Consider the following 27,310-nt stretch of genomic DNA (forward strand, 5'->3'; position numbering starts at 1 on the left):
GCAACAAGACTTACAATGGCAAGGAAATTAGAATATCATCACACTTTTCAACAGCAACACTTTATAGAAGTAAATAAAGTGATGTATTTTAAATTCTGAAGGAAAGGGAATAAGATCAAAGATTTTGAACCCAGCCAAATTTATTTTCGGGTATACAGGACACACACACATAAACAGGCAAGAACTCAGAATATTTTCCCCGTGAGCCCTTCCTGAAGAATCTACTATGAATGAACTTTATAGACAACCACAAATGACCAGTGAGACTTGACTGCAAGGACTGATAATGAGCATTCACTATAGATACTCATACCACTTAGACTAAATGAGGCTACCAGGGAGAGTGTGTAACAGGTAATGGCTGAATGTCCTGACAATGTGAATGTGGTTCAACCCCCAAAAACGGGACAGGAAGAATTAGCACATACAAAAAAGTTAACCATTTTCAGCTATTGTAAGTGGTATTGATAGTGTGGATTTTATTATGAGATGTGTGTGTGTGTGTGTGTGTGTGTGTGTGTGTACATTGTGATGTGGGATGAAGCAAATGAAAATTATGAGATAATCTATCATCTTCTTTGTCCTTGAAGACTGATATTCTCCTTCTATGGAAGAAAGAATAAAGAGATGTAATATAAAAGAAATTAAGTAAAAATTTATAATACTGAATTTGAACGGGAAATGTCAGTATTGACTCATGAGGTCTTTTATCTCACCTGTGTGGGCCTCCATCTTCTCTCTCCCCTTTTCCTTGTTTAATGAGTATTTTTTATAAGTTGTTCTTTCATCATTCTCTTTTTTAAAAATGTGCGTGATATGGATATTGAAAGCTGATTCCTTTATTTCTCAAGTATTTTTATTATATCTCATTATTTTTTTAACTGTACTTTGTTTCTACCCTTAGCAGTTATTTTGCTCATCCTGTATTAGTTTGCTTGGAAGGCTGTAACAAGTATCACAACTGAAGGGCTTAAAGAGCAGATTTATTCTTTCAGTTTTGGAGGCCAAAAACCCCAGTCACAATGTGCTCAGGGCTCATTCTCCTACAGCCTTTGAGGGAGAATCCATTCATTTGCTGCAGTCCTGGAGGTCCTTCCAGCCCCAGCTCTCTCCAGTCCCCTAGACCCTTCCATCTTCTCACCAGGATGCCCAGCTGCCTTCAAGGCCTGGGGTGGCCACAGCACTTCATCCCTTGTCTTGTCCCCTGGGGGCTTGCTGGTAGCCCCTGGTGTTTCCTTGGCTTCTGGTGCACCAGCCCATCTCTGCCTACGTCTTCGCATGGCCTTCTCCCTGGGTGGCCATCTGTGTGCAAATTTCCCCTTTTGATACAGGACACCAGTCCTACCGGATTAGGACCTCACCTTAACTAATGATACCTGCGAGGATCCTATTTCCAAATAAGGTCGCATTCTGAGATGTTGGGGATGAGAACTTCACCCTAGGAACTTTAAGGGGACACAGTCCCACCCATAACACATTCCCTGTTTCTTTTCCTCCCATTGATCTAGGTTTCCTTGCCCTTCTCCATGCCTTTTACCTCAAACACCTCTTCATCCACCATTGCCTTCTTCCCTTGTGGAAGACGGCATCTTTGCAGGGAACCCCAAAGTTTCTAAGTTCTGATTGGCTAGACGGGAAGGGTTAACAGCTTCCACACTAGGCAACAGCAAAGCAGTCATATGCTTTCAGAATGAGTCTCCTCACTTGGCAAATGGCCCAGGCTAGTTATGTCCTTCACTCCATCAGAACCAGCACCCACTAATTCAACTTAACATAATTTGTCTAAATAAAATCTCTTCAGTTTGAGAAAATGTGGTGCATCTGGATATTAATATGGATTTACTTAAGCAGGAAAATTGGGGTCACTTTCATATCACCTCTAATGTCATGTTTACAGCAATAAGCCCTGGATTTAACGGTGGCTACAGGATCCCTTCCTACTCTAGTGAAGGCGAAATTAACCACTCTTCTATTTATTACCTACTCATTAAAAAGCGAGGGATCCGAAGCCATAATAGAAGCTTTTCATTATCTTTCATTCTCTCCACCAATACCCAGTGTCCTTGCAAGGACATCTCTTTTTTTTTTTTCAGTGGAGGCTTTGAAAGGCTTCCCTCCACAGCAAAACAGTGATCATTATCTGGGTTTTAACTCTAAGCTTCTTAGCATTTTAAAATGCTCTAAAGCTTTTGATAGTTTCAGTACTTCACTAACACATAAGTGTATTGTGTTTGTTATGCATATATCACATCAAAAGCTCTGTAAGATCTGTATTTGTTATAGGAAAAAAGTTAGAAAAAAATGATCAAGACACTGTGATTCATTCACTGAATATTTTCCCATCAGATTCAGGTAGAAATCAAGAAAGAACCCTACGAGCCTATAAAGGTCCACCCTCATGACAAATGACGACAGGCAAACTAATTTCCTCAGTGACCTTATCTAAATTAGTTAGAAAATAGCACTTCAGATTTATGACTAGTTACAATTAAGGCCTTTGATGCCTTCTAATTAAACCTGTAAAGATTTATTTCTGTAGTAGTCCTTTGATAATCCTTTGAAAATAATAAAATGTAAATGAATATTATCCTCAAAAGTAGATGTTTCTATTTATCCTAAATTGGACTCATATCCTCCCTTTCCAATGACCGCATTTGAGAGTGAGATTTACACAAATTTCACGCTAATCTTAAATAATTGATTTTTAAAGCTTGTGCAAATGTTAGGCATTGCTCTTGGAATATAAATCAAATAAAACCTACTATATTCCAGTCTACTTTGTATATCCTTCATTTTAGAACTTTGTTCCACTTCACACACTCAGTATTGAAAAGTTATTTTTTTAATACTAGGAGGTTAGTATCATAGTCGATATAAGTCCCGGTTACTGTAGCCAGTATAGCAATGCTTTCATGACTAGACAGCTTCTCTGAGAAAAGATGTGTTCTTCATAAAGACTATAACATGATCATGTTTTCCTAGAAATGTTGTTTGTATTCTGTGTTAATTTTGCAAGTGCTGAAGTCATGCAGCTCAGAGCAGCACAGTTTTCCATCCATTGACCCTCTGTTTCCTTTTCTCCAGGTGAGTACAGCTACCTGGGGACCACTCTTCGCCAGGTATCCACAGAACCCATGCCTTCCCTCCTGGACGTCAGACAACTCGTCACCCTGTATGGCATCTTGCCACTAGGTAAAGACTCCTGTGCCCTGTGGTGCCTTTCCCAGAAGCAGAGATGCACTGCTTGCTGGCTTTGACATTCTCCCTGGTTGTCATCAACATGCACTGCGGCTTAACTCTTCCTACAGAGAGTTTTGCACAAGGACAGTTCCTTTGCAATAGCACATCCACCCCAGAGCACACAGAGAGCCTCTCCCCGGGGAGCACAGCCACGTGCCCGCTCCACCTTCTGGCTGACAGGCCTGTCGGCATTCATCTGGAGAGAGAATAGCCAAAGCAAGCACCTGCAATTAAAATTAATCAAATTAGACAAAGAGCTATGGTTAGGCTTGCCTTTTGCACACAGGCTTCTATTACTATGTCCTTAACAGAGGCGGCCTTTCAGGAGTCGGTGCAAGTGTAACTCTGGATGTAAAGGATCAAAGCTCCGCCAGTTTCCACTGAAGTTCACTCTAACTGCTAAGTAAGATTCGAATGGCTGTTCCGACAGCTGTACCAGAGTTTTAAAGTGCGCCGAAGGTGCAGGAAAGGTGGGGCCCTCATTAAACAGAGACACCTGCTGTTCTCATTCACTTTTACTTTTTTATAACTTTAATATGTGCATGGCCCCAGTCACCTGAGGAAGGGTAGGATCTCCAGCCAGGCTGAGCTCCGACTGCAGTTCTGAAATAGAGCACCTTTTGTTTAATTTGCTTCAAAATGACATGGGAATAGTTTGGGCACTTACGATATCATTCCACTTTGACTTAAGTAAGAAATTAAACCTATTGGCAAAAAATAGTTCATAGCTCTTTTAGCTTAATGTCATAAGTAGTCAATGGAATTTGAGGTCAACATAAATTACATATTTAGCATAAGTATATAATACTGTGGAGGTCAAAATAATTTAGGGTCAACAAAATAAATATGCAGTATTTATGGTGTCCCTGTAAGTAAAATAATTGGCCTTTGACTGTATCAGTGTGGCTGAAGGCAGCAGAGCAGAGCTCCAGGAGCCAACCAATCTTTAACAAGCGAGGGGGTGGCGTGTTTGCCCTGCGGCTCCTGGATGCGAGGTGGTGATGTCATTTCCTAGCCGGCTTGAAAGCACTTGAAGAAGGGTGCTCAGGAAGCATTCCGCTCAGATCATGCCGGGGAGAAACGTGAAGTCCCTACAGGCTGCTGACCTCCCCAGGCCCAGGGCTAGCGGACGTTTGTTCTCACGACCGCTGTGTGTGTCTGCTGTGCACAAACAGGACAGACAGAGAAGAGCATCCCCGACCTGCCCTCATTTAAGTGTCAGATGTCTGGACTAGTATTGGGTTACAAAGAGCAATGTGATTGCTGGCCCTGCTGCTCTGGTTGCCGCTGGCAGGACTAAGCAGCTCGGCCACCGTGCAGCGGGCACTGAGGACACCCGTGAGGCCGCTCTCCGCCCAGCCAGCAGCACACGCTCCCGCCGGCCTCCAGGGCTCCGGAGCCTCAGCCAGGCCTCCCAGAACGAGGCTGGAGCTTTCACAGCCCCCGGGCAGATCAGGCCACTCCAGGGGGCCTCTGGTCAGCATTCACCTGCCACCCTCCCAGAAGAGCAGCTGTCCCCCAGCACGTGGAAAGAGCGGAGGAAGGGAGGGGGGCGTCCTCACAGCAGAAACGGCGTGCTTGAGAATTTGAGGGGCGTTGTTCCATTTCCCAGAAAAGCCCATCCAGCTGGACCTTGTCCCTGTTTCTACAGATGAGTAAGGCTTTCCAAGTGGCTGAGGACCTCCTAGTGACAAAGTGGCAGAGCCGGGTTAGGACACGGGACACTGGCTGGCCTCCATGGGACTCTGATCCTCTGAAAGTCGCAAAGGCTGAATGCACGGGAGCCTGGAAATGCCCTCTGTCTCTCGGTCATTCTGTGTAACTTTTTTTTTTAACTGCCATTGAAAGGCAAGATGGGTAGAAGAGCTGTCCCTGGACACTGTGGCAGGCACATCCCTGCCAGATCCCGGCCGCTGCCACCCTTCTGAAGGGCTGTGCAGAGGTCAGTGAGGCCCAGGGGCACAGGCCTTCCTGTGCCACCCTTCCCAACCTCTCTGAGGGACGTTGGCGACCACCCCCCTCTGGAGAGTCACTTCCCTGGAGTAAGTGACACGTTCTCCTGGGTCTCCCTACCCCCTGACCCTTCCATCCTGCTGTCCCCTCCCCAGCTTCTGTCCTCAGCACTGTCCTCTTTGCCCTCTACCCTCGCAGAGCCTCTCCCCAGCCCCCAGCTTCAGCCAGGACCCTTAGCGCATCTGCAAGCCCCACCAGCCCCCAGGCACCCAGCGGCTGGCACCAGGCTCCATCCCCACACCTTTGCTGTGCCTGCTCCGTCACCAGTCAGAATTCCTGCCACTCCATAGTGGCTGTCTGACCCCCGACTCCAGGCCTGCAGTCACTGTGTCCCCGCATGTGGGATCTTCTCACGTGTCCCCTTCACTACACATTCCAGTTCTACCCACTGTTCAGAGGCCCGCTTACAGGCCGGCCTCTCCTGCAAGTCCAGCCCGAGCCACCCGACCCCACTCCCAGTTGGAATTGGTTTCTTCTCGGAGCCCTCTGTGGCTCTCATCGATATCAGCATGATTTGCCTCCCATTCTAGTCACATCCACTGGGGTTTAACTCCCCTCCTGGTTATAAACTCTTTACAGCAAATCCCGACTAACCCACATTGGAACCTGTGACAGCCCTAAGCAGGGCGATGGACTGGGCAGCCCTCAATGCCAAGGCCCTGAATGGACAGCCGATGAATGGCGTCTCGTCTCTCCTAGCACAGCAAACTGTATCTCCTTTATCATGTAACAGTACCATAGCCCTCACTAACCACAAATAAAGCATGCCTACTTAAATTCATTTTAAAAAGAACTCGCTCAAAACTCTTTACCAAGTTCATGTTAAGTAACCATAAAATTTTTTAAATTATTTAGTAAATTCTCTATAGCTTTTCTATTACACATTAAAAAAGAAAGAGAGAAATGCACAATAATTATAATATTGATATATTTACAGCAAACCCACAAGTGCCCCATAGGTGACCTCACAAACTTAGATGACAGTAAATGTTTCGATTGCAACACTTTTCCAGATTTAATCCCACTCACTTTACAATCACTTAGAGCCAGTGTGGGCACCGCCTGTGTTCAGGATAATGGATGATCCTCAAGGCCACATCCCAATCTGGGCTTGAAGGAGACAAAGTAGTTGAGAACACGAGGCACAGCCCTCTAAGTGACCCTATAATAATCCAGGCCTCTCTATTATCAAGTGTCAGGTTGGCTGCATCCCCCCTGACAGGCTAGAAACCAGAGCAGAAGAAAGAAGCCAGCCTACAGCCGCCCGTATCTCGGTTTTCCCCTTTGCCTTCTAAGAATCACTAATGAACACTTCCCAGCCTCCTTTCCCACCGTGTCTCCACATTCTTCCTCCCAAGCTCTCAAAGGATGTAATGCTGCTGCTGAGAGCAGAGAAATCCCCTCTCAAAAAATGCCCAAGGTACGTTATTGCAGGAATGTTCTTTAAAATGATGAGTTTGGGGGGAATTCTAGAGTGAGGGGTAGGAGAGAAGCAAAATTTCAAACACCCAGGGAGGCCCGTGGCTCCATCTCAAGCCCTGACATGCAAACCCGAGGCGCTGCAGAGCCAGCTGAGGGGAGGCGGCCCCCGCCGGGACATGCCTCCGAAAGAGCCATCGCCGTCACGGTAACCGGGGCCACACAGCGGAGCAACGGACGCAAGGAACCCTAGTCTAGGAACCCCTTCTTTTCCTGCCAGGGTTGTACAGCCTCTGCCTCGCCTCCTTTAGGTTCTGCAGCAGTGCATGAGAAAGCTCCTGTGGTGAAGTCCCTGCTCCTGGCGGGGCCGTCAGGGGTAGGGAAGAAAATGCTGGTCCATGCCATCTGTACCGAAACGGGAGCCAACCTCTTCAACTTGTCCGCGACGAACATTGCTGGGAAATACCCTGGCAAAGCCGGCCTCCAGATGATGCTGCACATGGTCCTCAAGGTATTTATTACACTTTCTGGCTCCCATTCTCCTCCCTCTCTCAAGTCACATTTCCGAATCCTGCAGTGAACTTCCTTGAGCCGACTAGCCCAGACCCCGGCAGACAGTTTCCTCAGGCTGACAGGCACATCCCTCTTAAACTTCCCCGTCGCATCCTCCTGTAAATTACTTAATTATTGCATCTGGCTAGCATCCAACAATTATGAACAGCTTCTTACATTGCATAAAAACCCTCCTGTGCCATCCAGACCAGCCTCCTTCTGCCGCTGGAATCCTTCCTCAAATGCTCACACGTCACTGAAAATTAAATCCAGGATTTCTATTTTCATCCCTTCAATAATAGCATCAAACGTTTGCATTTTTGGGAATTCTTTCCCACATGGCATGAATTTCCAAGGCTTGGTACCCCCTGCACTCAGCTCCTTAGCCAGGAAATAAGGAGCCTGGGTTGCTAAGCTGACCCTGGGAATATAAATGCTCAATTATATCTCACACCCAGAGGACACGGTGTCCTAAAATATCTGTACACTAGCCAGCTCTGTGATCTTAGATAAGCTCTTCGCCACCCTAGGTCTGTGTTTTATCATCGCCAAAATGAATGAGCTAAACCAAATGATATACTGCGATCCTCTGTCAGCCCTAAAAGTAATAATTCCCTGATATAGCTTAGATAGAGATGATGACGGTAAGCTGGTAGATAGGGACACAATATACATGTAAACGTGCAAGGATTGCCAAGTTTGAAAGCATTTTGATACAGAATATTTATATTTAAATTTTTTGATTTCATGGGATTTCATTTTTGTTTGGTGGAGTTGTCTTTATGCTGTTCAATTCACTTTTGGTTGCTAGAATGCCAGGCAAGCCAGGTTTTCCATGTTAAAACGTACAGCAAGGCCTATCCTGTCCTTGGGGCTAGATGGCTCTGCATCTGCTTGGGGCTCTGAAGCACAGGAGATGGCTGTGTGTGCACGGCTGCGCCTACACATGGCTCCTTTTCTGTACATTCCAACAGCCGCCAGGGAGAATGCGGCGGCGGTGAGATTTCTTCCCTTAGCCACAGAGCCCCCGTCTCTACGGCGAGCTAGAGCATTCCCCTCTACTGCCCCCCCTTGCTTGTCCAGCAGGAACCCCTGGAGAAAGAATTTTGACAAGCTAGGAGGCGGGAGAAGAGGAAGGTGGGTAGGAACCTGAGAAACACCATTGAACATCAGTGGAGCACCTCATATGGGCTGGAGTCTCACATCTTCGTGTCATTACACTGATCTCCCCAGCATCCCAGCGAAGTTCATTCTCGTTCCCCTTTTACAGAAAAACTGGGGATCTGAGAAGTTAGGTGATTTGCCAAGGCCACCAAGAACAAGTAGCTGAGCTGGGGTGGAAACTGAGGTGCTTCTCTTCGCCCCGCAGCACTGTCCTTATTAAGGCAGAATCATCATCATTGAAATGCGCAGATCCTAAGGATACTTAAGTGTGACCTTTGAAAACCGTGTGCATCTGTGGAGCCGCCACTTTCACATGCCCTTTGGTCCTTGTATAACTTCTCTTTTGAAATGTCTGCTCAAGTCCCGCACCGACTTTTCCCCAGGCCGCTGGTCTTGTGATTTCTAGGAGTCCTCGGGGTGTTCTGCTTACGAGCTCTTCGTCGGGCACGCGGACTGCGAATGTTCTCTCCTTCCATGGCTTGCTTTTTCCTCTCTTCATGTTTGGGTCGTTCAGTTGTTTATCAGTTTCTGAAACAGGGTGCTGCCACCTCCCACTCTGGCTTTGGAATCCTGTATTTCTCTCAGGTTTTGTCAGTTTTTGCCCCATGTATGTTGCAGAGCTGTTATGATTTGCACCCGCATTTAGGATTGTCAGTCTCCTGATGGGTTATTTGATCATTGCAGAATGTCGTTTTGCCTCTAGTAATAGTCCTTGTCTTGAAGTCTACCTAGTCTGACATGAATAGAGCCACAGCTTTCTTTATCTTCTTCTGTTTTCAATGTCTTTATAGCTAAAGCACATTTCTTGTGGACGGCACACACTTGAGTCTTAGCTTCTTATTCTATCTGATAACATGTGCCATTTAATTGGAGCATTTGTTCAAATTCCACTAAATGCAATTATTCCTGTGTTTGAGTCAGGGCTACCATTTTACTGTTTGTTCTCTATTTGTCCTGTTTCTTTTTTCCTTCTTCTGTTTTTCCTTTCCTGCCTTCTTTCAGTTAACTCTACTTTTTAGTATCTTATTTGAATTCCTCTATTACCTTTTTACCAATGCCTTTTTCTTACTGTTTAGTGATTGTTCTACAGATTGCAATAGTCATTTTCAGCTTATCACAATCTACATAAAGTTAATATTGTACTGTATTTATATTACATAGAAAATAACCTGACAAAAATATAATCCATTTATTATCCCTTGTCCTTTACATTTTTATCATATATTTTACATTTAGAACTGTTATAAACACCACAGTAGAGTATTATTATTTTCACATTAAATAGCCATTTGTCTTTTAAAGCAATCAAGGGGGGAGATTTCGTGTTTTACACTTACCTACATACTTACCATTTCCAGCACTCTCACCTCTTTCTGTCAAGCCGACTTTCCCCCTGGCTTATTTCCTTCTTAGCTGAAGAAATTCTTTCAGCATTTCTTTTGGTGCAAGTCTACACACAACATATTTTCTTAGCATGCATTTTAAATGTCTTTACTTTGCCTCCATTTGAAGGCTCAACATATATGTTTTTGCTCGATATGGAATTCTGGCTTGACACATGTTTTTCCAGCATTTTAAAGATGTCATTCCATTGTCTTCTTACCTCCATTATTTCTGATGAAAAATTATCAGAAATTCAAATCGTTGATCCCCTGTGGGTAATGTGTCATTATTCTCTGAATGGTTATAAGGTTTTTCTCATTATTTTGGTTTTCATCAGATTATGATGTGTCTAGGTAGTTTTATTTATTCTTCATACTTAAACTGCTAAAGGCTCACTGTGCCCACTGTATCTGTAAATACATGTTTTAAACCAATTTTGGAAACTTTTGGCCACCATTTTTTTTTTAATATTCTTTCTGCCCCATTCTCTCTACTTTCCTGAGGCTCTAATTACATATATATTTGACTGCTTAATATTGTCCCACAAGTCATTAAGGTTCTGTTCTCTCTAGTTTCCACATTGCATAAATTTTATTAATCCGTATTCAAATTTACCAACGCTTTCTTCTACCACCTCCAATCTGGTATTTAATATACCTTGTGGATTCTTTTTATTTCTAACATTTTACTTTTCAGTTCTAGCATTTTAATTTGCTTAATTTTATAGGTTTTCACTTCTCCGCTGCAATTCTCCATCTGTTCATTCAATGTGACTATCTTTTCCTTTTAGTCCTTGAACTTAACCGTGGCTTTATAGTACTTACCTGCTAATGCCAGTCCTTGGGATTTGTTTCTATTTGACTGCTTTTTCTGTGACTATGTGTCACATTTTCCTGTTTTTCCATAATGATCAATCAGTAATGATTTTTTAATTTTATATTAGGCATTGTGGATGGGGTGTTTTGACACTTTGAGGCATGCTTTGTTATAAGAGGCAGTTAAATTACAGCTCAAACTTTCAGAGGCTTCATTTCCTATTTTGTTACTGTGGGTTCATTTCATTTTGCCTGTAGCCCAAGGTAAATCCCTTAGTCCTAGAATGTCATGTTTATTTTGAGGTTTCAGTGGAAATCCTGAGGTGTTTTCCAAGCTCCTCCAACTTGGCAGAAGCTATGATATATGCTCAGTTCTTTGAGTTTTCCAGCCACTGCTTTCCACTGAGCTTCTAGAAACCCTTCCCCATGCACGCACACTCCCAAGGTGAGTCAAGGATTTAAAGGCAAGTTGTAATTTAAAGCCCAGCAGCCTGACTTTTGGCCTCCATGTACTTACCCACCAAGCTCTAAGTACTAAGTCCTTCAGAGGAAAAGTAAAATAAGCCTATCCCCTTTCCCAGAAGAACACCTAAATTCATTCATTCCAGACACCAAATTTTGTTGACACTGTCAAGTACCAGACAGAAGCACGGAAATAAAAATATTGGTATTTCATAAGAATGTACATACCCTCAGCCCTATTCTATACTTCTCTCCATATGTATTAACTCATTCAATCCTTACATCACCTTGTCAGGGAGGCACAGTCATTCTCTCCACTTTACTGATAAGAAAACTGAGGCACAACACATTTAAGTACTTTTTGACCGGTACAATGCTACAGTGCGAGCCCACACAGTCTGGGTCCACGGCCTTTGCTCAGCCACCGAATGGCTCGGTCACTCTTGCTGTGAGAGCCAATGACATGATCCTGAGGTTCTTGTTCGCAAGGAATTGTTCTTTCCTGCTGCTCAGAGGTTTTATCTGCATATCAGATGTGCTATTTTTGCATTTATTAGAATCATAGCAAAGTGATACTGTGTGGTCTACAAAATGCTGGGGGTCACATTATCAAAATGTCGAGCAGAACATTCATCCACCGAGGCCACTCCATGTCAGAGCATCTGACACACACCTCATTAAGCTTCACCTTTACTGTGTATATAACTGATTAATGAGAGACCCAGAGGTCCCGGAGTGGGAGTCATTCAATTAAAAACCGTGCACACTAAGGCCACTGTGTCCTGGCATGACTGACAGAGCAGCTATCTGCATTGCAAAGAGGTATTTGCTTTTAATTAACCAGAGGAAAGTGGGAAATTATGCCTGTGCTGGAAAATCAAGGGCGGGAAGCTGTAGTACATCCCCCCATTATGTGCACTGTGGAATGGGGGCTGGGGCTTCAGAGCAGAAAAGCAAGCATCTGTGGCATTTGCTGGAGATCTGGGGAATCACAGGAGGGCCTGGTACTTACCACATCTTCATACAAAGAATCCCTATGACTGACAATCTCTGGAGAGTAAAGAATGCAGCCATGAGGCAACTTCACAAGCTCACCTCTGCCAAGTGGCACTTGCTTCAGCCACAACAGCCTGCACACGTGAAAACACCCCAGGGAAATGAGTTTCCGATCGTCTCACAACACAAATCCAAATCCGTTTGCTACCATTATTCTCAGACGGTTCGTTTGCTGTACACTCAGTAATTCCTAATAGACGAACAGCTCGGATGGTGGGGTTCCTTTAAGGAATGTGTTTGCTGTACAAGTAAACACTTGTTATTTAAAACCCTTGCTTCTGTTAATGCTAAATGTGGAAAATACATCTACTTTGTGAGGAAATATTAGACGTATATCCAACACCTAAGAAATATGATGAATGATTAATATTTAACCCATATGCTGTGGGCAGGAGCCTCCCAGACAAGGCGCCAGGCTCCTCGGGGCTTTACGACAGCCGGGCAGGGCTTGGCGGGGCACGGGGGGCTCTCATTATCCGGCCAGGAGTCTCGCACGTGCTGAGGAATCTTGCACTCATCCTTCTAATTGCACCAATCCCTGAGCAGGCTGGAATTAAAGGCCTGATTTTACAGATGAGAGAACTGAGGCTCAGAGGACTTAATTTGATCAAACTACAGAAGAACTAAGGGGGCTGGCACCTGGATTTAAGTCTAGCTCTTACTCCAAAGCTGTGATATGGTCCCCTCTGGCCTGTGGGGCAGGGAAGGCTCTGCTGTGCCCAGCACTGTAGGAGCTGTGCCCTCGTGGTGACCCAAGGACAAGGCCATTCCTGGACCAAAGCGTCCACTGGGAACATTTCCGCCTGAGAATGTGGAGGAACTGGAAGCTGCTGTGTCCTTCTGGCACAATCCACAGGATGCCACTTCTTCCTGACTCCCCCGCCCCAGCCTTTCCTCTGCCCTGACCCTCCAGGCCACCCAGGACAAGGCCAAGGGCAGACAGCAGGGCCCAGGAAAGCAGACCAGGGCAGAGAGCTCCTGTTCCTGGGCTCTGGGTCTTGGGAAGGATGCTCTCCCTGCCCTGTGTCCTTGTGCCCCATCCCCAACCTCCTTCCTCTGCATTAGATCTGGCCACTGAGGGTCAGGCCACTGTGGGGGCCAGGACAGCAGGCCTAAGGGCGCCACCCAGCCAGGTCAGGTCCAGGCCACATGCCCCGTACTGCAAGTCCATCGAGACGAAAGGAAGCCGAGATGCTGCTCGCGCCTGGGCACTGCCCACCAGGGGCTCCTCGGTGGGCTCACAGCCGACTGCCTGCGGGAGCAGGCCAAGCAGTCTTGCCCAGATGTGCTGATGCAAACAGCTGGCCCAGGAGTCACGTGATAGGGAGCCCACCCAATTATGTTTCCATAGCTCATGGAGACTTCCATTCCTGGTTAATAATTCAGACAAAAACATTGTGGGTGATTTTTTTAAAACACGCAGATGTGTAGTAAATGTAATAAATATGTTAGCCCCACCTTTACAAGGCGAAATTCAATATGGATAAAGCAAAGACCTATACCTGACCCCAAAAAACAGAGCTGCTCAAGTGAAGGGAGCGGGGGGCATGAGAGGCAGAGAGACAGAATTTAGCCGCTTTGGTGCAGCCCCCGGACTGGGGACCCTAAGTCCCGGAAGGCCGTGCCGTCAGAAAGCCAGGTGGCCTTCCCTGTGCGAGGAGACGGCTGCAGGCTGAGGAAGCGGTGCACAGAGGCACCAAATGCTTGGGTTTTTTTGTACAGGCTTTATTATATTTCAGAGTAGTTCCAGGTTCACAGCCAAGTTGAGTGGAAGCTACAGAGCGTCCCCAGGTGCCCGCCGAGCACTGTGAGTGGGACAGCGGAGGGGCTCTGTGGGCTGCAATCACCATGAGTACAGTGCGTGTTCGCTCTCGTTCTGTGGGGGGCGGTGGGGACGGGCTAGGACCGGGGTCAATGCCACAGGCATGAAAGAATTTTTAACCAATTTGGAAACACTTAGAGCAGGGGTGCCTTGAGTGAGGCTAAAATGTGCCATGGGAAGTCAATTCTGGCCCTGCGCAGTGGTGTTAACCCCTGTACCTCTCAAAGTCTGTGCAGTGTGGTTTGGTGTGAGCCTCAGGGTCATTGGGAGCGGGCTGAGGAGAAGGGGGCTGCACAGGACAGCCAGGTGGTTTGTAAGCCCGACACCTGCCACCATCCAGACCCTCCCCCTTGAATACAGTTTGATCAACAGCAACAGCTCCAACATGCTCCTGTTACCAGCACTGGCCAGGTTCCCCCCCGCGTCACTGCCACAAGCCTGTCAGCTGTGCCTGCATCGCCAGCGCCCTCTGGTCCTCTCCTCTGCTTCAGTTTACCTTCCAGCCCACGCGGGGCCAGCCCAGCCTGGCTCCTGACTCTTTAGCACACCTCTGCCCTTTTCATTATCATTTATGGTTTATCCAGCTAGCACCCACTGAGGACTTGGAAGTAGCTTCTGCAATCTCAAAAAGTAAAGCAAGGAAATCGAAATTTTAAATATCATTTTTACATAGTGGAAATACAAAAGAAATGACTTCACATACTAAGTCACATAAACAGAATGCAAGTGACTACAGGTCAGGATAGTGAGCCCCCCATAAGCCACACCTCTCCACCTCCTCCCCAGCATGGCAACGCCTCCCTAGTGGCAGCCCAACTGTGCCCGACACCTCCCGTTCAGACACAGGAAGCCATGCAGTGCAGCCAGAGGCCATGTCTCAGTTCCCAGACATCCCATGCCTCCCAGCACAGAGCCTAACACATCACAGGTGCTCAGCACATACGGGCGAGATGGATGGATGGAGGGATGGAGGGATGATGGGTGGGTGGGTGGGTAGGTGGATGGATGGATGATCCTTTTCAGTTTGGTGAGCTGATGCACAACCACTGAAAATAAATCGCTGCCTTTTTCCTGGGATTCTTGATAGCAAGGAAAACAGGACCTGTCAGAGAGGACTTCCAAAACTTCCAGGAGTCATTTGGTCAGATCTTAGTAACTCACACAAACAAGTTTTTAGTATTGAGCCAATATATCCTAACCCGAGAGACTCTAATTCTGAAGTGACGGTTTGACAGTGTTTCTTTAAAGAATGGAAAAGATCAAATCCATAAAACTCACCTCGGTGGAGAAGTCTTTAATTGTTCCATAGAGCTTCCCAGAATCTGAAAAGGCACATGTTGGTGGAAATTCGTCTTTGTTCCAGAGCGGATACAAAACAGAAAATCTGTAGTGATATTTGATAGGACTGAAGAGCCCTCTACTGGCAGTTGAAGTGAACTGTCCTATGTAACTTCCGAAAAGTTCAATTATGAATTAATTACATTTAATTGCCCATGACCTCAAAGTATCTGTGAGTAATTTAAATGAAGCCTTTTCATTGCTAAATGAAAGTTAAAAGAACAAAGGATACCATTTTTCATTAATAAATTGGCAAAGAGGTTTTTATTGTGAATACCCTTGAGGAGAAGAATATGGAAGAAAATGCACTTACTTCCTGCTGAAGAGAGCGTGAGCGAGGCCCCCCTGGAGCACAGGCCGGCGGCTCAGGCCTCGGGACCGGCACCTTCGTGTCCGCTGTGAGTCTAAGGGAATGACGGGCCATGTGCCCACAGGCGACCATCTAAGTATTGTTTGACTAGTAGAAGGTGGAAAACACCCAAATATCCAAAAAGAGAGGGTTAGATCAATAAACTGTGGGACATCATATTAAAATGATGTCAGAGAAGTAAATTTCGCATTAAGAGAATGAGATATAAAGCAGTGTATGAGTAACAATCTTTTTGCAAACATGGATGTTGAAAGGGTCTGTGAAGACAGGAAGTGTTTGATGATTCATTCTCAATGGATGGAGAAAAAAGTGTTGTTTATGTCAGCCTACATATGTATTCTGAAGTTTTGAATAATGACGCTACTTTTGCAACAAGAAAAGACCAAATTTCCAGCAGACCCGTTTTCAGAGCTCAGCCTGCCCGAACACCCCTGTCCTGCAGGCACGCCGCAGGGCCAGCAGCCAGCCTTCCCCTGCACGGACTCCCCGGCCACGAACACGGGCACCTCTCCCCTCTGCATCCCCGGCCGCCTTCCAGCTGTGTTCCATGCCATCTGCACACCTGCACTGCCCGTCCCTCTGAAAGGACTCTCCTGTCTCTCTCGGACCATTCATGCCTCAGTGCCCTGTCACCGGCTTCTGTCACCTCCACACCCTCCTGGCTGCCACACCCTCGGGCCAGGCCTGCCACCTTGCCCAGCCCCTTCCTGCACCTCAGGCCTCCCCTGGCTCAGGGACAGCCCGCTCTGCTGTGCCCCCATTCCTCTCCGGTGACACCTCCCTTCTCATTCCAGCCCCCAGCAGTGCCTTAGCCCCCAGTCCCCACACCGCAGCCCCCCTCCGGCCTTGTCCTCTGCCCCTTGTGCTTGGGAATTGCCCCCATCAGCCCACAGCTCTGTGGCCATCAACGGCTGCAGCACAGAGCAGGGCCAACCCTGCCCCTCCTCCCTGCCTCCCCACATGTCAGTGGTCCCACCAGGATGCCCAGCCGCCCTCGGCTCTGTCACTTCACCTTGTCCCTGTCAGAACTCATGGGCCACTGTCCTCCAGGCACCCCAGCACCCCCGTCCCTCACCCCTTACCTAGCCGCCACTGCGTCTGGCTCCTGCCCTGCCTGCCACTCCTCTGCTTAAGATCTCACCTCCTCACCTGAGTCCCTGCCTCCAGCCTCCCCTCCCACTCCACCCTCTGTGCCCTCATCCCCACCAACCTCCCAGTTCCCCAGACACCAGCTCCCCCCACATCAAGTTCAGGGCAATCATGGGAGGACAAGACGGTCACGGTTTTAGCATCCTCCCTGCTGGGAAGAAAGGTGGAAGAGGAGAGAACGGGTCAGAGTAACAGGATGCTTTGGCACCGGCATCCTGTCTACCACGGACATGGCAGTACAGCGCTGGCTGATGGCCTGGGCCTGGGGATGCCAGGCTGGCCCGGGGTGGACTCCAGGCCGCAGCCCTGCCCCCAGTGCTGGCGGAGCCCATGCCTCACCCCTCTGTGCCTCAATGACCTCATCCGTGAAAGGGGACAAGGCGTGGGACATGTTTGACAGTTTGTGGCAGGTGACGAGAGGGTAGAAGTGGTGTCATGGATCTCAAGGCACTTTGCAAATGATCATTCCTTGCATTGCTGTCGTCAAAGACTTCGCTTGGGACATGTTTTCTGCTTCATTTGATAACAATCGAGCCTCTCCAGCCCACGTCACCACCAAAGCCCTCCGCACAGCCGTGTGTGCCCCACAGCAGGTAAACAGTCCTGGGAGAGGAATTCCTTCACAGGTGCATGTTAAAAATACAGGAAGTGTGGAAATCCCCCACCAGCCCTGAAAGAGCAAAGGCGTTCAGGGAACAATTGTGGACTTTCACAGTCGATGGAACGGCGGGACCAGGGTTTCAAAACAACCTCAAGTCAGGGGCTAGCAACTGGACTGCTCGCCTCAAAATTACCCCAGGCTAGTGAGACTCCTGTTTACAGTCCATCTATGTGGCTTAGTTAACTTTCTTAAAGGCAGAAAGAAAAAAAGTAACACTGAAGTACTTGGCCCTCCCATCTGGGATTCCCATCAAGAAAAGCTGGCTTGAGAAAAGAGAGGCACACAAATAAAAGCTGTGGAAAAGCCATTGCGCGCCGAAACCACGTAGGAGACGAGGGGCCTGTGCATCAGCGAGCTCACGATTTAGCCTAAAGACCAGAGACAGTTGCTTATGTGCAAATTGTTTTTCCATTGGTTTCAGTCCTAAAACTCAAGACTTCTTTTTAAGAGGGACTAAAAAGAATACAATTCTGCCTTTGTTACTATAAAGTATCTTTTTTCTAAGAAGCTTAAAACCTTTTACATTCAACACCTGATTTTCTTATTTCTTTTGGGGACTGAAGTAGAGAAGCTTTTGACGTCAGCTCAGAACAGCTTCCAGTGGAATGAGGGCCCCTGGCCACCCGCCCCCTCGGCCCTTTAGCAGGGTCCCTCTGACTGCAGCAGGCAGGCCACGTTGGAAACAGTGTCCTTAAAGTAAGGAGCAAAGAAATGGATGGACTGCTAGCGCTGGAAGGCAACTGGGAGGTGGGACATACTGGCGATCGCTAGGTGCGAGCGTGCGAGGCCAGGCCGGACACCAAGTGCCCAGCTTGCATATGCAAGGAGACCTGTGCAAGTGGTCCTGCTTCCAGCACAGACTTGGCAGCCACCAGCCTGGCCTCATAGCCTGCCTCTGTCACTCTCTAGCTGTGTGGCCTTGGACAGGTGGCTTAACATCTTTGAGCCTCAGTTTCCCGATCTGTAAACAGGATGATAGTAACAGAACCTGCCCTGAAGGGTTAGAGTGCGGACAACGAGCTATCTCAGGTTACGTCCTCGGAGCAGAGGACCTGCTGGCCCCTGCAGGCCCATGCTGGCCCTGACCACATGTGTGAGGCCGTTTGCCATGTGGGGGTCCAGGCCCAGCACAGGGCTGCTCTCCAACTGCTGGCCCGCACTGTTACTGCACCATGCCACCCCGCCTCAGGAATTGGGATTAATGCTTGTGATTCGGAATTCATAAACTGTAGCTCTGGGTCTATAAAATAACACCTACCAAACAGGACTGGCTCAGACTGTTTCCCCTCTGAAGGGCCCGGCATGTGTGGGACTGTGAATGCAGCCAGCCCAGGTGTCGGACTGGCACCAGGAGTAAGTGAAACCCACTTTTGTCCTTGAACGTGCATAATCTGCTTTACTTGGTACACAATGCTGAGGGAAACAGGCTCGGCCACAGTGTCCCTAGTGATTTTCCATCATTCTTTAAATGCTTATCTTGGTTTAAAATCACTCCTGCTGCCTTAATGATGTTTTAATAGAAATGTAAAAATAGGAGTGCATAACACTGTATTCACTGTGGCCGGAGACGGCTTTTATCTGTCACAGTTTTACACAAAGCACAAATTGTTGCAAAAATACTGGAACTTTGCTATCATGGGGGCGCTTTGAAGAGAACGTTAGGTGTGCGGCAATTATTCAGGGGCCCACGGTAAGTCCCGGCGCTGTCCCCAAGCCCTGCCCGCCCCAAGGGCCTCAGAGCCACCCTCTAGGCAGAGCCTCTGCCACAAAGGCACAGCCACACAGAGTCGAACTAACGGCCTCGTGCAGACCCTCCCTGGGCAGCTTTTCTCATGATGCGCACACTTGAATAAACCTGGGAGCTGCGCGTAGGCTGCGATGAGATCTCGTGGCCCACACCTCCATTCCCCTGCGGCAGAACACCGCCGGCCTATTTCAAGCTTAAGGGAGCAGAGGCCTGGGCTCCTGGAGCACACTGTGACCCCAGCCGCGGGGAAGGTGGCGGCCAGAGAGAGGCAACCCGGAGCCCACAGGTCCTGCTGTCCGCTGGGGGTCAGGAGCGCACCCAAGAGGGGGAGGCACGTGTAGCCAAGGCTCCTCTCGTCCTTGCAGGTGGCCCGAGAGCTCCAGCCCTCCGTGGTGTGGATCGGGGACACGGAGAAAACCTTCTACAGAAAGGTTCCCAACACGGAAAGGATGGTGAGCGCTCCCCGAGGGGTTCTCAATTTGGTCTTTTCTTTTCTCCCGTGGGGCCCCTTATCAGGGACTGTGTCTGCTTTTTAAGGTCTGCTTTTATAGGGGAGACAGGGAATGGAGGGGCAGCCATCTCTCTCTGCCTTAAGTACTTATCTGTACTTGAAAGGATCCAGTGGTCTGATTTTATGAGGCATAAGTTAGAAAAAAATGAAAGAAAATGTGGAAGGAGCAGGGACTGGGAGTTACAAGCCCGCACATCTGATTCAGAGGCAAGAAACGAGCTAGAGAATTCTGCTCAGTAAAGGCAAATGGCGCACACAGGAGTTATTATTAGGATTTCCTATTGTTCATAATAATAAATAGCAAAAGGCCTGAAATTCATGAACAAAGCCCGTCAATGGGACTGCCAAGTGCACGCATTTGGGGTCTCCAGGGAGCCCTCTTTCAATTGCTTCCTTCCTCCTTTTCTCTCCTTTCAATGGCCCCCCTCCCCGCACATCCCCCAACAAATCACCAGCAAATTTCCCACAAGTTAAAAAAAATCTACAGATACACATGATTGTTATTCCACATCAATTTGCACCAAAGCAAATAGTGGTTAACTATGAATTTCTGATTAAATTCATAAGGATTTTAATCACTTTTGATCCTTATGTATTATACATCATTTTTAGCAGGTAGAGATGATTCGGGTAAAGAATGAAAGCTTAGTCTTTTCTTCCCCAAATGAGCCTTGATTGCCCTGTCATTTTAGAAACTCTCAGGATTCATTTATTATTTAACCTGGGAATCTGGTAGTTAGCTCCCTCTGCTGGCAAAGCCGCTACACTGGGGAAAAAGTCTACATTGATGCAAACTTGGAGGGCAGGCGAGAGCGTGAACCCATTCATGAATCGGGGGGCATTTCAGCCAAGGTGCCCACACCTGACACCATCAGAAGCTTTGTCTCGTGAGTGGGCAAGAGCTGCACTCCCACTGGGCATCAGCCTGCGGGGTAGGAAGACGGTGGACAGTGACAACCCGGAGACGCAGGTTCCAGGCCTGCTCTGCTGCTCACCTTAGCCAGCTGTGTGTCCTTGAGCAAGTAACTTAACCTCTCTGAGCCTCTGCTTCCATACCTGTCTAATTAAAGCATGCCAGAGAGAACAGCCCCCTCGAATTCTCCCATGACCCCCCAGAGCTGTCAGCAATTACAGCCATCTTCATCTGCCCACCTGAGTCCGCGCAGTGTAAGAATGTGACTCGCTCATTGGTACGCTAGCCGGAGCTGCCCTGGGGAAGGGCTAAGGGGCTTTGACAGAGCTGATGGCGGGGAATGCAATATGGGCTGGAGAGACACTGCCCCTAAAGGGAGGGGACGTGAAGGGCCAGGCAGCTGGCCAGGAAGAAAGGACAGAGCCGGATCGCAGACCCTGCCTGGCTCGGCCCTACTGTGGCTGACCCCACCATATTCCCTCAGCACCATCTCCAGTTCCCAGACGAATGGCTGCCTGGTTTTATTCCTGAACGAAATGAAGGCCTTTGATGGCAGAGTCCTTGTTGTGGACAAATTGGACATTTATTCTGCCCACCCCTTGCATTCCCAGAGTCCATCACCTGTCAGGGGAATTAAGAGCTAAGGCCATGGATCTGCCCTGGGGTAAATCCCAGAATGCCTGATGAGCACCAGCAGAGGGTCCTGGCCCCTGACCGTGCGCACAGCTGGCTGGGACCCGAGCCGCCCCAGGCAGACGGAGCTGCAGGCGGCAGTCAACCCCCGACAGCAGGACGGAGCCGTGCGGAGGGAGCCAGTGCACACGCATCCCCTGGCTCCCCGCTCACTCCACTTCCTGGGCCTGCCCCTTGGGGAGCAGGGCTGCAGGGTTCCTGCCGCCTGCCTGGACTCAGGCGCTGGGGCCAGGCCAGCTCTGCCCTCCTTCCCAGCCCCCTGGCCTCTGGCTTCTGCCCTCACCCAAGGCCCTCAGTCGCCAGTGCCTGGCGGCCAGGAGTACTTCTGTGGTCTGGAGGTGACGGCCAGAGCCGGGCCAGGAGCTGCACCCGCAGACCAAGGAGCCCAGGAGGCACCACCCCAGCCCCTCGCTGCATCTCTCGCCTACCTGAGAACCCAGAGGCCTTTCCTGCACCTGGTGACTGTCCCAGAGGCTCCCCAACCCCAAAGGCACTGAGGGGCACAGAAGAATGCCTGCCTGCCCAGAAACCAGGGGCTGCCATGCCCGTCACCCATAGCCGCAACACGAACAGCACCCTGGGTGGCTGCCCACCAGGTCTCCGGAATTCCAGGGCGGAGCCTTGGAAAAACCTCACCCACTGGGACTGACACGGCCTTGGCTGCCTGCCCTCTGGGATCAGGCCCCTGGGCTGTAAGTGCACAGGGCTTACCCAGTCATGCAGCGGGCAGCGAGAAGGCCCGGCAGGCCGTGAGGGCTCCTGGGCTTGGCCTCTCCCTCGTGCGGGGAGCCCAGGCCAGCACCAGGACTGATGGGAAGGAAGAGGGGTCCCCTGGGGCTCCACACTCATCAGGGAGTCCCCAGCAGCTCTGGGAGGGAGGCAGCCCTCCCCCAGAAAGAGGACAAAGGCCCCCTCGGAGGGGACACTTGGCTGGTTGGTGGAAGCGCTGGGACCCAGAAACGGGTCTGTCTGTCCGAATGCCGAGGCCCCACCTTCTCCCAGGTGGGTGCCACTCCCAGGTGGAGGCCACCGGCCTCCCGTCCCATCCTCCCACACTCTTCAGCTCCGCCCGTATGCACTGGCCCGCAGGGTGGCTGGTCCTGGAGCCCAGGGCGCACCGCCCCGCATTCCCACAGCCTGCCCACAGCCCCGTCCCTCCCATTGCTCTCAGCACCCTTGAGAAGCCTATGCACCTTACTGTCAGGAATGCCCAAGCTCTGAGTGTGCCCCCTCCCCGCCTCCTTCAAAAATGCCCTCTGGGCGGGCTGGATGCCTGGACAGAGCCCCCTGGCCGCCGCCGCCACCTCCCCACCAGCACCGGCACAGACGCGGGCGGTCAGGTGCGTGTGAGGCCAAGGCAGTGAAGAGTGAGGCTGACAGCACGTGGTCCACACCACTGCCCATGGCCACCTCACCGAGAGGAGACTGGCCCGCATGACGACAGGGCCGCCGAGGGGGTGGCGTGGCCTTCGTCGGAGCCACCCGCCATGGTGGTTTTGTGGAGCTGACTGCAGAAAAGCTAACTGAAGTCACTGCGTGCGCGCTAGGCACTGATCTGAAATTGTCCCCAGTAATACAGTTGTGCAGGGCTGACAGGCCCAACAGCAGGGGCGGCAGCTGTGAAGGTTGCCAGGTGACTGGGACGTCGGCTGGCATGACAGATGAGCACAAGTATGTTGTACATAATGGATGGGGCTCTGACCCAGAACAGGGTGGCCCGAGGGCAGGGCAGTGCTGATGGAAGGGACTCCCCTTTCCTTTCCGTCCCCTCCTAGTGGGACGACGCCTCCCCATCAGTGAGAACATCACTCTGGAGCGGCCCAGGATCCACATCTGTTATCCAAACAGGCCAATTAAGTTCAAGGGTCCCTGCCACTTCAGGATATGCAGGTAGCAATATCATCTGCCTCAGAATAGGGGGACAGCACCACCGTCACCATGGCAACTAGCCTGCTGGGGATGGGTTCAGACCACGCAAGCATGTCTCTGCCCCTACAGAGTGGCGGTCTCCAGCCTCAACAGGGCCCTCAGACCAGCCCTTCGTCCACCAGCTTTTGGGCAGCTCCCATGTGCACCCCACAGGTCCCAGTCACCCCTGCTACCTGCTTTGTTCTCCAAGCTTCTTAAGTGCATTCTCCCCATCCCCACTCACTCTCCAACCCAACACCGTCCACGTGCTGCCCTCCAACTCCATGGACAATCCTCTCACAAAGTTCTTCTGTGATACCCATTTTACCAACGCACACTGTGTCCTTATTCTTCCTTTTTACTAGGTTCAAGATGGTTAAAATGCATCATTTTGTGGAACGGTCTCCTCCCTTACCTTCCGTAATCCTCTCCTCTCCTGGTCCCCTCAGGCGGTACCAACACTTTCTTCTTTGTCTCCATGCACTTCTAGCCACCCCTTAAAGACATTCTCGCTCCTGGGGGTTCCATCCCAGGTCCACAGCCCTTTTCTCTCTCCTTCGCCTCCTTGGGCACCATCCCATGGCTTGAAAAACCACCCCTAAGCCAGTGACTGCCCTATTCCATCTCCAGCAGAAAGCTCTCCCCTGGGGCTCAGATGCGATCTCCTGCTGACCTGTCTCTGCAACTGCTGCAGACTCCACCAGGGCCTGGCCTAACTCTTCTCCTCCATCACTACGCACCACCCCAAACTACTGCTCCTGCATTTTCAAAGGGTCATTTTTTTTTAATATAACCACGTTTTACAGGAGGACTTTGGATATACCCTAGTAAAATGAACCCCAAATATTGCCAAACTCTCCAAGCCCTGTCTAAGTGCAGTGGATTATCTCCTGGCATGAGTGTAGATATTCTTATTCCTAGGAGGGGTCTCCCTCCAGAATCTCAGCATAGGGCCCCCCTCAGTGGCACGAGGCCCAGAAGGCCGCTTTTCATAGCTAAGCAGTTGAAGAGTTATCATCTAATACAATGGAAACTGACAGGAGGTTTTTATAGTCATTTCGAGCTCTTGTAACAAATTGCCTGTTCCCTCCAAATTGCAAGGCCCCCAGTTTTTCTGACTCTCCCCTTTAAAAACTTCACTCTTCAGTAGAGCAGACCTGGCAGTGATTTCCCACCAGCTCTTGTATTTCAGAATAAAACATATATTATCCCTTATTAAGCACTTTATCAGACAGACACATTAGACCATGCAATCCTCACAGCACCTGTAAAAGTTAGGCTCTATGATTATCCCCATTTCTCACATGCAGGGACTAAGAGAAGTTGAGTAACCTGCTCAGGGTCACACAGCTGTTAAGAACAGAGTCAAGACTGGAATCAAATCTGTCCAAACCACAGATCTCTTCCTTGGGCTTTTTATTTTTGCACACAGCCTGGGGAGGTTCAGTATCAAAGTGAAGGCCCAGCAAACATCCTCCCTCCCAGGCCAGCCCAGAGGGAAGGTCTGCGTGAGGGCAGGTGTCTGCAGAGACCCGGAGTGGGGCTTGGGGAGCAGCCCCTCCATGAGCAGGCTTTCATCCGTACTGTCACAGGTGCCCACTTCTAGAACTTCAGGGAGGCTCACCCAGTCCTCCCTCTCCTGTGCTTTGCCGTCTTCTAAGCTCCTGTACTCCCCGCAATCCCCAAATGGAACTTCTTGGGGGGAATCATGCCTGGCCGTTGTCTCTCCCTAGTGGAGCTAGAGAACGCTCTGGATTCCTGTGGGAGCAGGAGGAAATGACAGGAAAATGCCTGGTGGTCTGGCCTCAGGCCCAGACTGCAGGATCTATTTTGCTATAAAAATCCCATCTCATTCTCTACGGTGAGTTATCCCACAAAAACTTTCCTCTAAACTGAATCCAACAACATGGAAAAAGGATTAGACACCATGACCATGTGGGATTTCTCCCAGGTTTAACATCCAAACATCAATTAATGTAATGTACTATATCACTGGAACAAGGGACAGAAACCACATAATCATCTCAATAGATGCAATAAAAGCATTTGACAAAATCCAATACCCCTTCATGACAAAAACCCTCAACAAAGTAGGAGAGAAGGGAAATACCTCAATCTGATAAAGGGCAACCACAAAAAGTCCACAGCTAACATCATAATGATAAAAGACAAGATGCTTTTCCCTTAAGAGTACCTCTTCTATCCAACATTATATTGGAGGTTCTTGCCAGGGCAATTAGCAAAAAAAATGAAATAAAAGGCATCCACATTGGATGGATTTCTGTTTGCAGATGGCATGATCTTGTTTACAGAATATCCTAAGGAATCCGTTAAAGAAGTATTAGGACACTTGAACAAGTGCAGCAAGGTTGCAGGATACAAGCTCAATATATGAAAAATAATTTATTTCTATATACACTTGCAATGAAAAATCAAAAATGGAAATTAAGAAACAACCCCATTTAGTCTCAAAACAAAACAAAATGAACAAAACAGCAATAGACTCATAGACACTGAGAAGTGTCTGGTGGTTATCACAGAGGAGAGGCCAGGGTGGGTGGGGAAAGTAGGTGAAGGAGATAACAAGGCCCAAAATCTCGATCATAACATAAGTCAGTCATGGAGATGAAAGTCCAGCGTAGAGAACAGAGCCAATAGTTCTTCTGTAACCTTTTCAGTGTTGACAGTAACTGCACTAGTTGGGGTGAGCATCTAATAATGTATATACCTGTCAGCTCACATTCTTGTATGCTTAAAACCAATATAATATTGTATATCAACTATACTTCAATAAAAAATAATTTTTAAGAATGAAAAAAGAAACAACCCCATTTATAACATCAAAAAGAATAAAATATTTAGGAATAAACAACAAAATGAGGGCAAAACTTCTACGCTGAAAACTACAAAAGTGTTTTTAACAAAAAGACCTAGATAAATGGAAAGATACATCATGTTCATATATTGAAAAACTTAATGTTGTTGAGATGGCTACAGTCCCCACACCAATCTACAGATTCAATGCAATCCTCCACAAAATTCCAGCTGTCTTACTTGCAGAAATTGATGAGCTGATCCTAAAATTCATACGGAATTTCAAGGAACCCAGACCAGTCAAACAATTTTGAAAAGGAAAACGGAATTGGAGGAATTACACCTTCCGGTTTCAAAACCTACCACAAAGCTGCGGCAATCAGCACAGTGGGGCACTAGCATAAGGAGAGACATATAGATCGATGGGCTAGAAGTGAGAGTACAGAAATAAACCCTTACCTTTGCAAAATCAGTTGATTTTTTGACAAAGGTACTAAGACAATTCAGTGGAGAAAGAGTAGTCTTTTCAATAAATGGCTAAAGGACAATTGGATAGCCACCCACAAAAGAATGAAGTTGGACCCCAATCTTTTACAGTATACAAAAATCAGCCCACAATGCACCAAAGACCTAAAAGCAACAGCTTAAAACTGTAAATCACTTAGGAGAAAAGAGAGGCATAATAAATCTTTGCGCCCTTAGTAAAGCGATGGTGTCTTCACTATGACACCAAAAGCTCAAGCAACAAAAGAAAAATTAAATGTCACCTCATCAAAACTAAAAAAAAATAAAATTTGCTATAAAGAACACAATCAAGAAAGTGAAAAGAAAATCCACAGAATGGAAGAACATATTTGTAAATCATATATCTGATAAGGGTATTTTATCAACATATAAGGAACTCTTACAACTCAATAATAAAAAAGAACCCCAGTTGAAAATTGGGCAAAGGATCTGAATATGCATTTTCCCAAAGAAGATACACAAATGGCCAATAAGCACATGAAAAGATGCTGAGTTTCATCAGGGAAATGCACATGAAAACCACATGAGATACCTTTTCACACCCACTAGGATGGCTAAAGAAAATCAGACAGTAACAAGTGCTGACAAGGATATGGAGAAGCTTGAACCTTTCACTCTGCGGCTAAGATTGTAAAATGGTGCGGCCACTTTGGAAAACAGGCTGACGTTGCTTCAAAAGGTTAAACATAGAAACCGTATGACCTAACAATTCAATTCTGATGTATATACCCAAGATAAATGAAAATGTGTCCACA

At 48.3% G+C, this 27,310-nt stretch overlaps 1 protein-coding gene across 3 annotated transcripts in view; it reads left to right on the top strand.

Moving 5' to 3' along the window:
- The window catches only part of DRC11 (dynein regulatory complex subunit 11), a 157,192-nt gene that overhangs the window by 115,876 nt on the left and 14,006 nt on the right, over positions 1-27,310 (top strand). For 2 of the 3 annotated variants that reach the window (XM_037009732.2, XM_037009735.2), the window contains 3 exons: positions 3,085-3,192; positions 6,984-7,183; positions 19,557-19,643. In XM_037009732.2, the coding sequence (XP_036865627.2) occupies positions 3,085-3,192; positions 6,984-7,183; positions 19,557-19,643 (395 nt within the window). The remainder of the gene's footprint in view (positions 1-3,084; positions 3,193-6,983; positions 7,184-19,556; positions 19,644-27,310) is intronic. The other variant, XM_037009733.2, reaches the window with a different exon arrangement.

This window comes from Manis javanica, chromosome 12 (genome assembly GCF_040802235.1).
Source record: "Manis javanica isolate MJ-LG chromosome 12, MJ_LKY, whole genome shotgun sequence".
Lineage (NCBI taxonomy): Eukaryota > Metazoa > Chordata > Mammalia > Pholidota > Manidae > Manis > Manis javanica.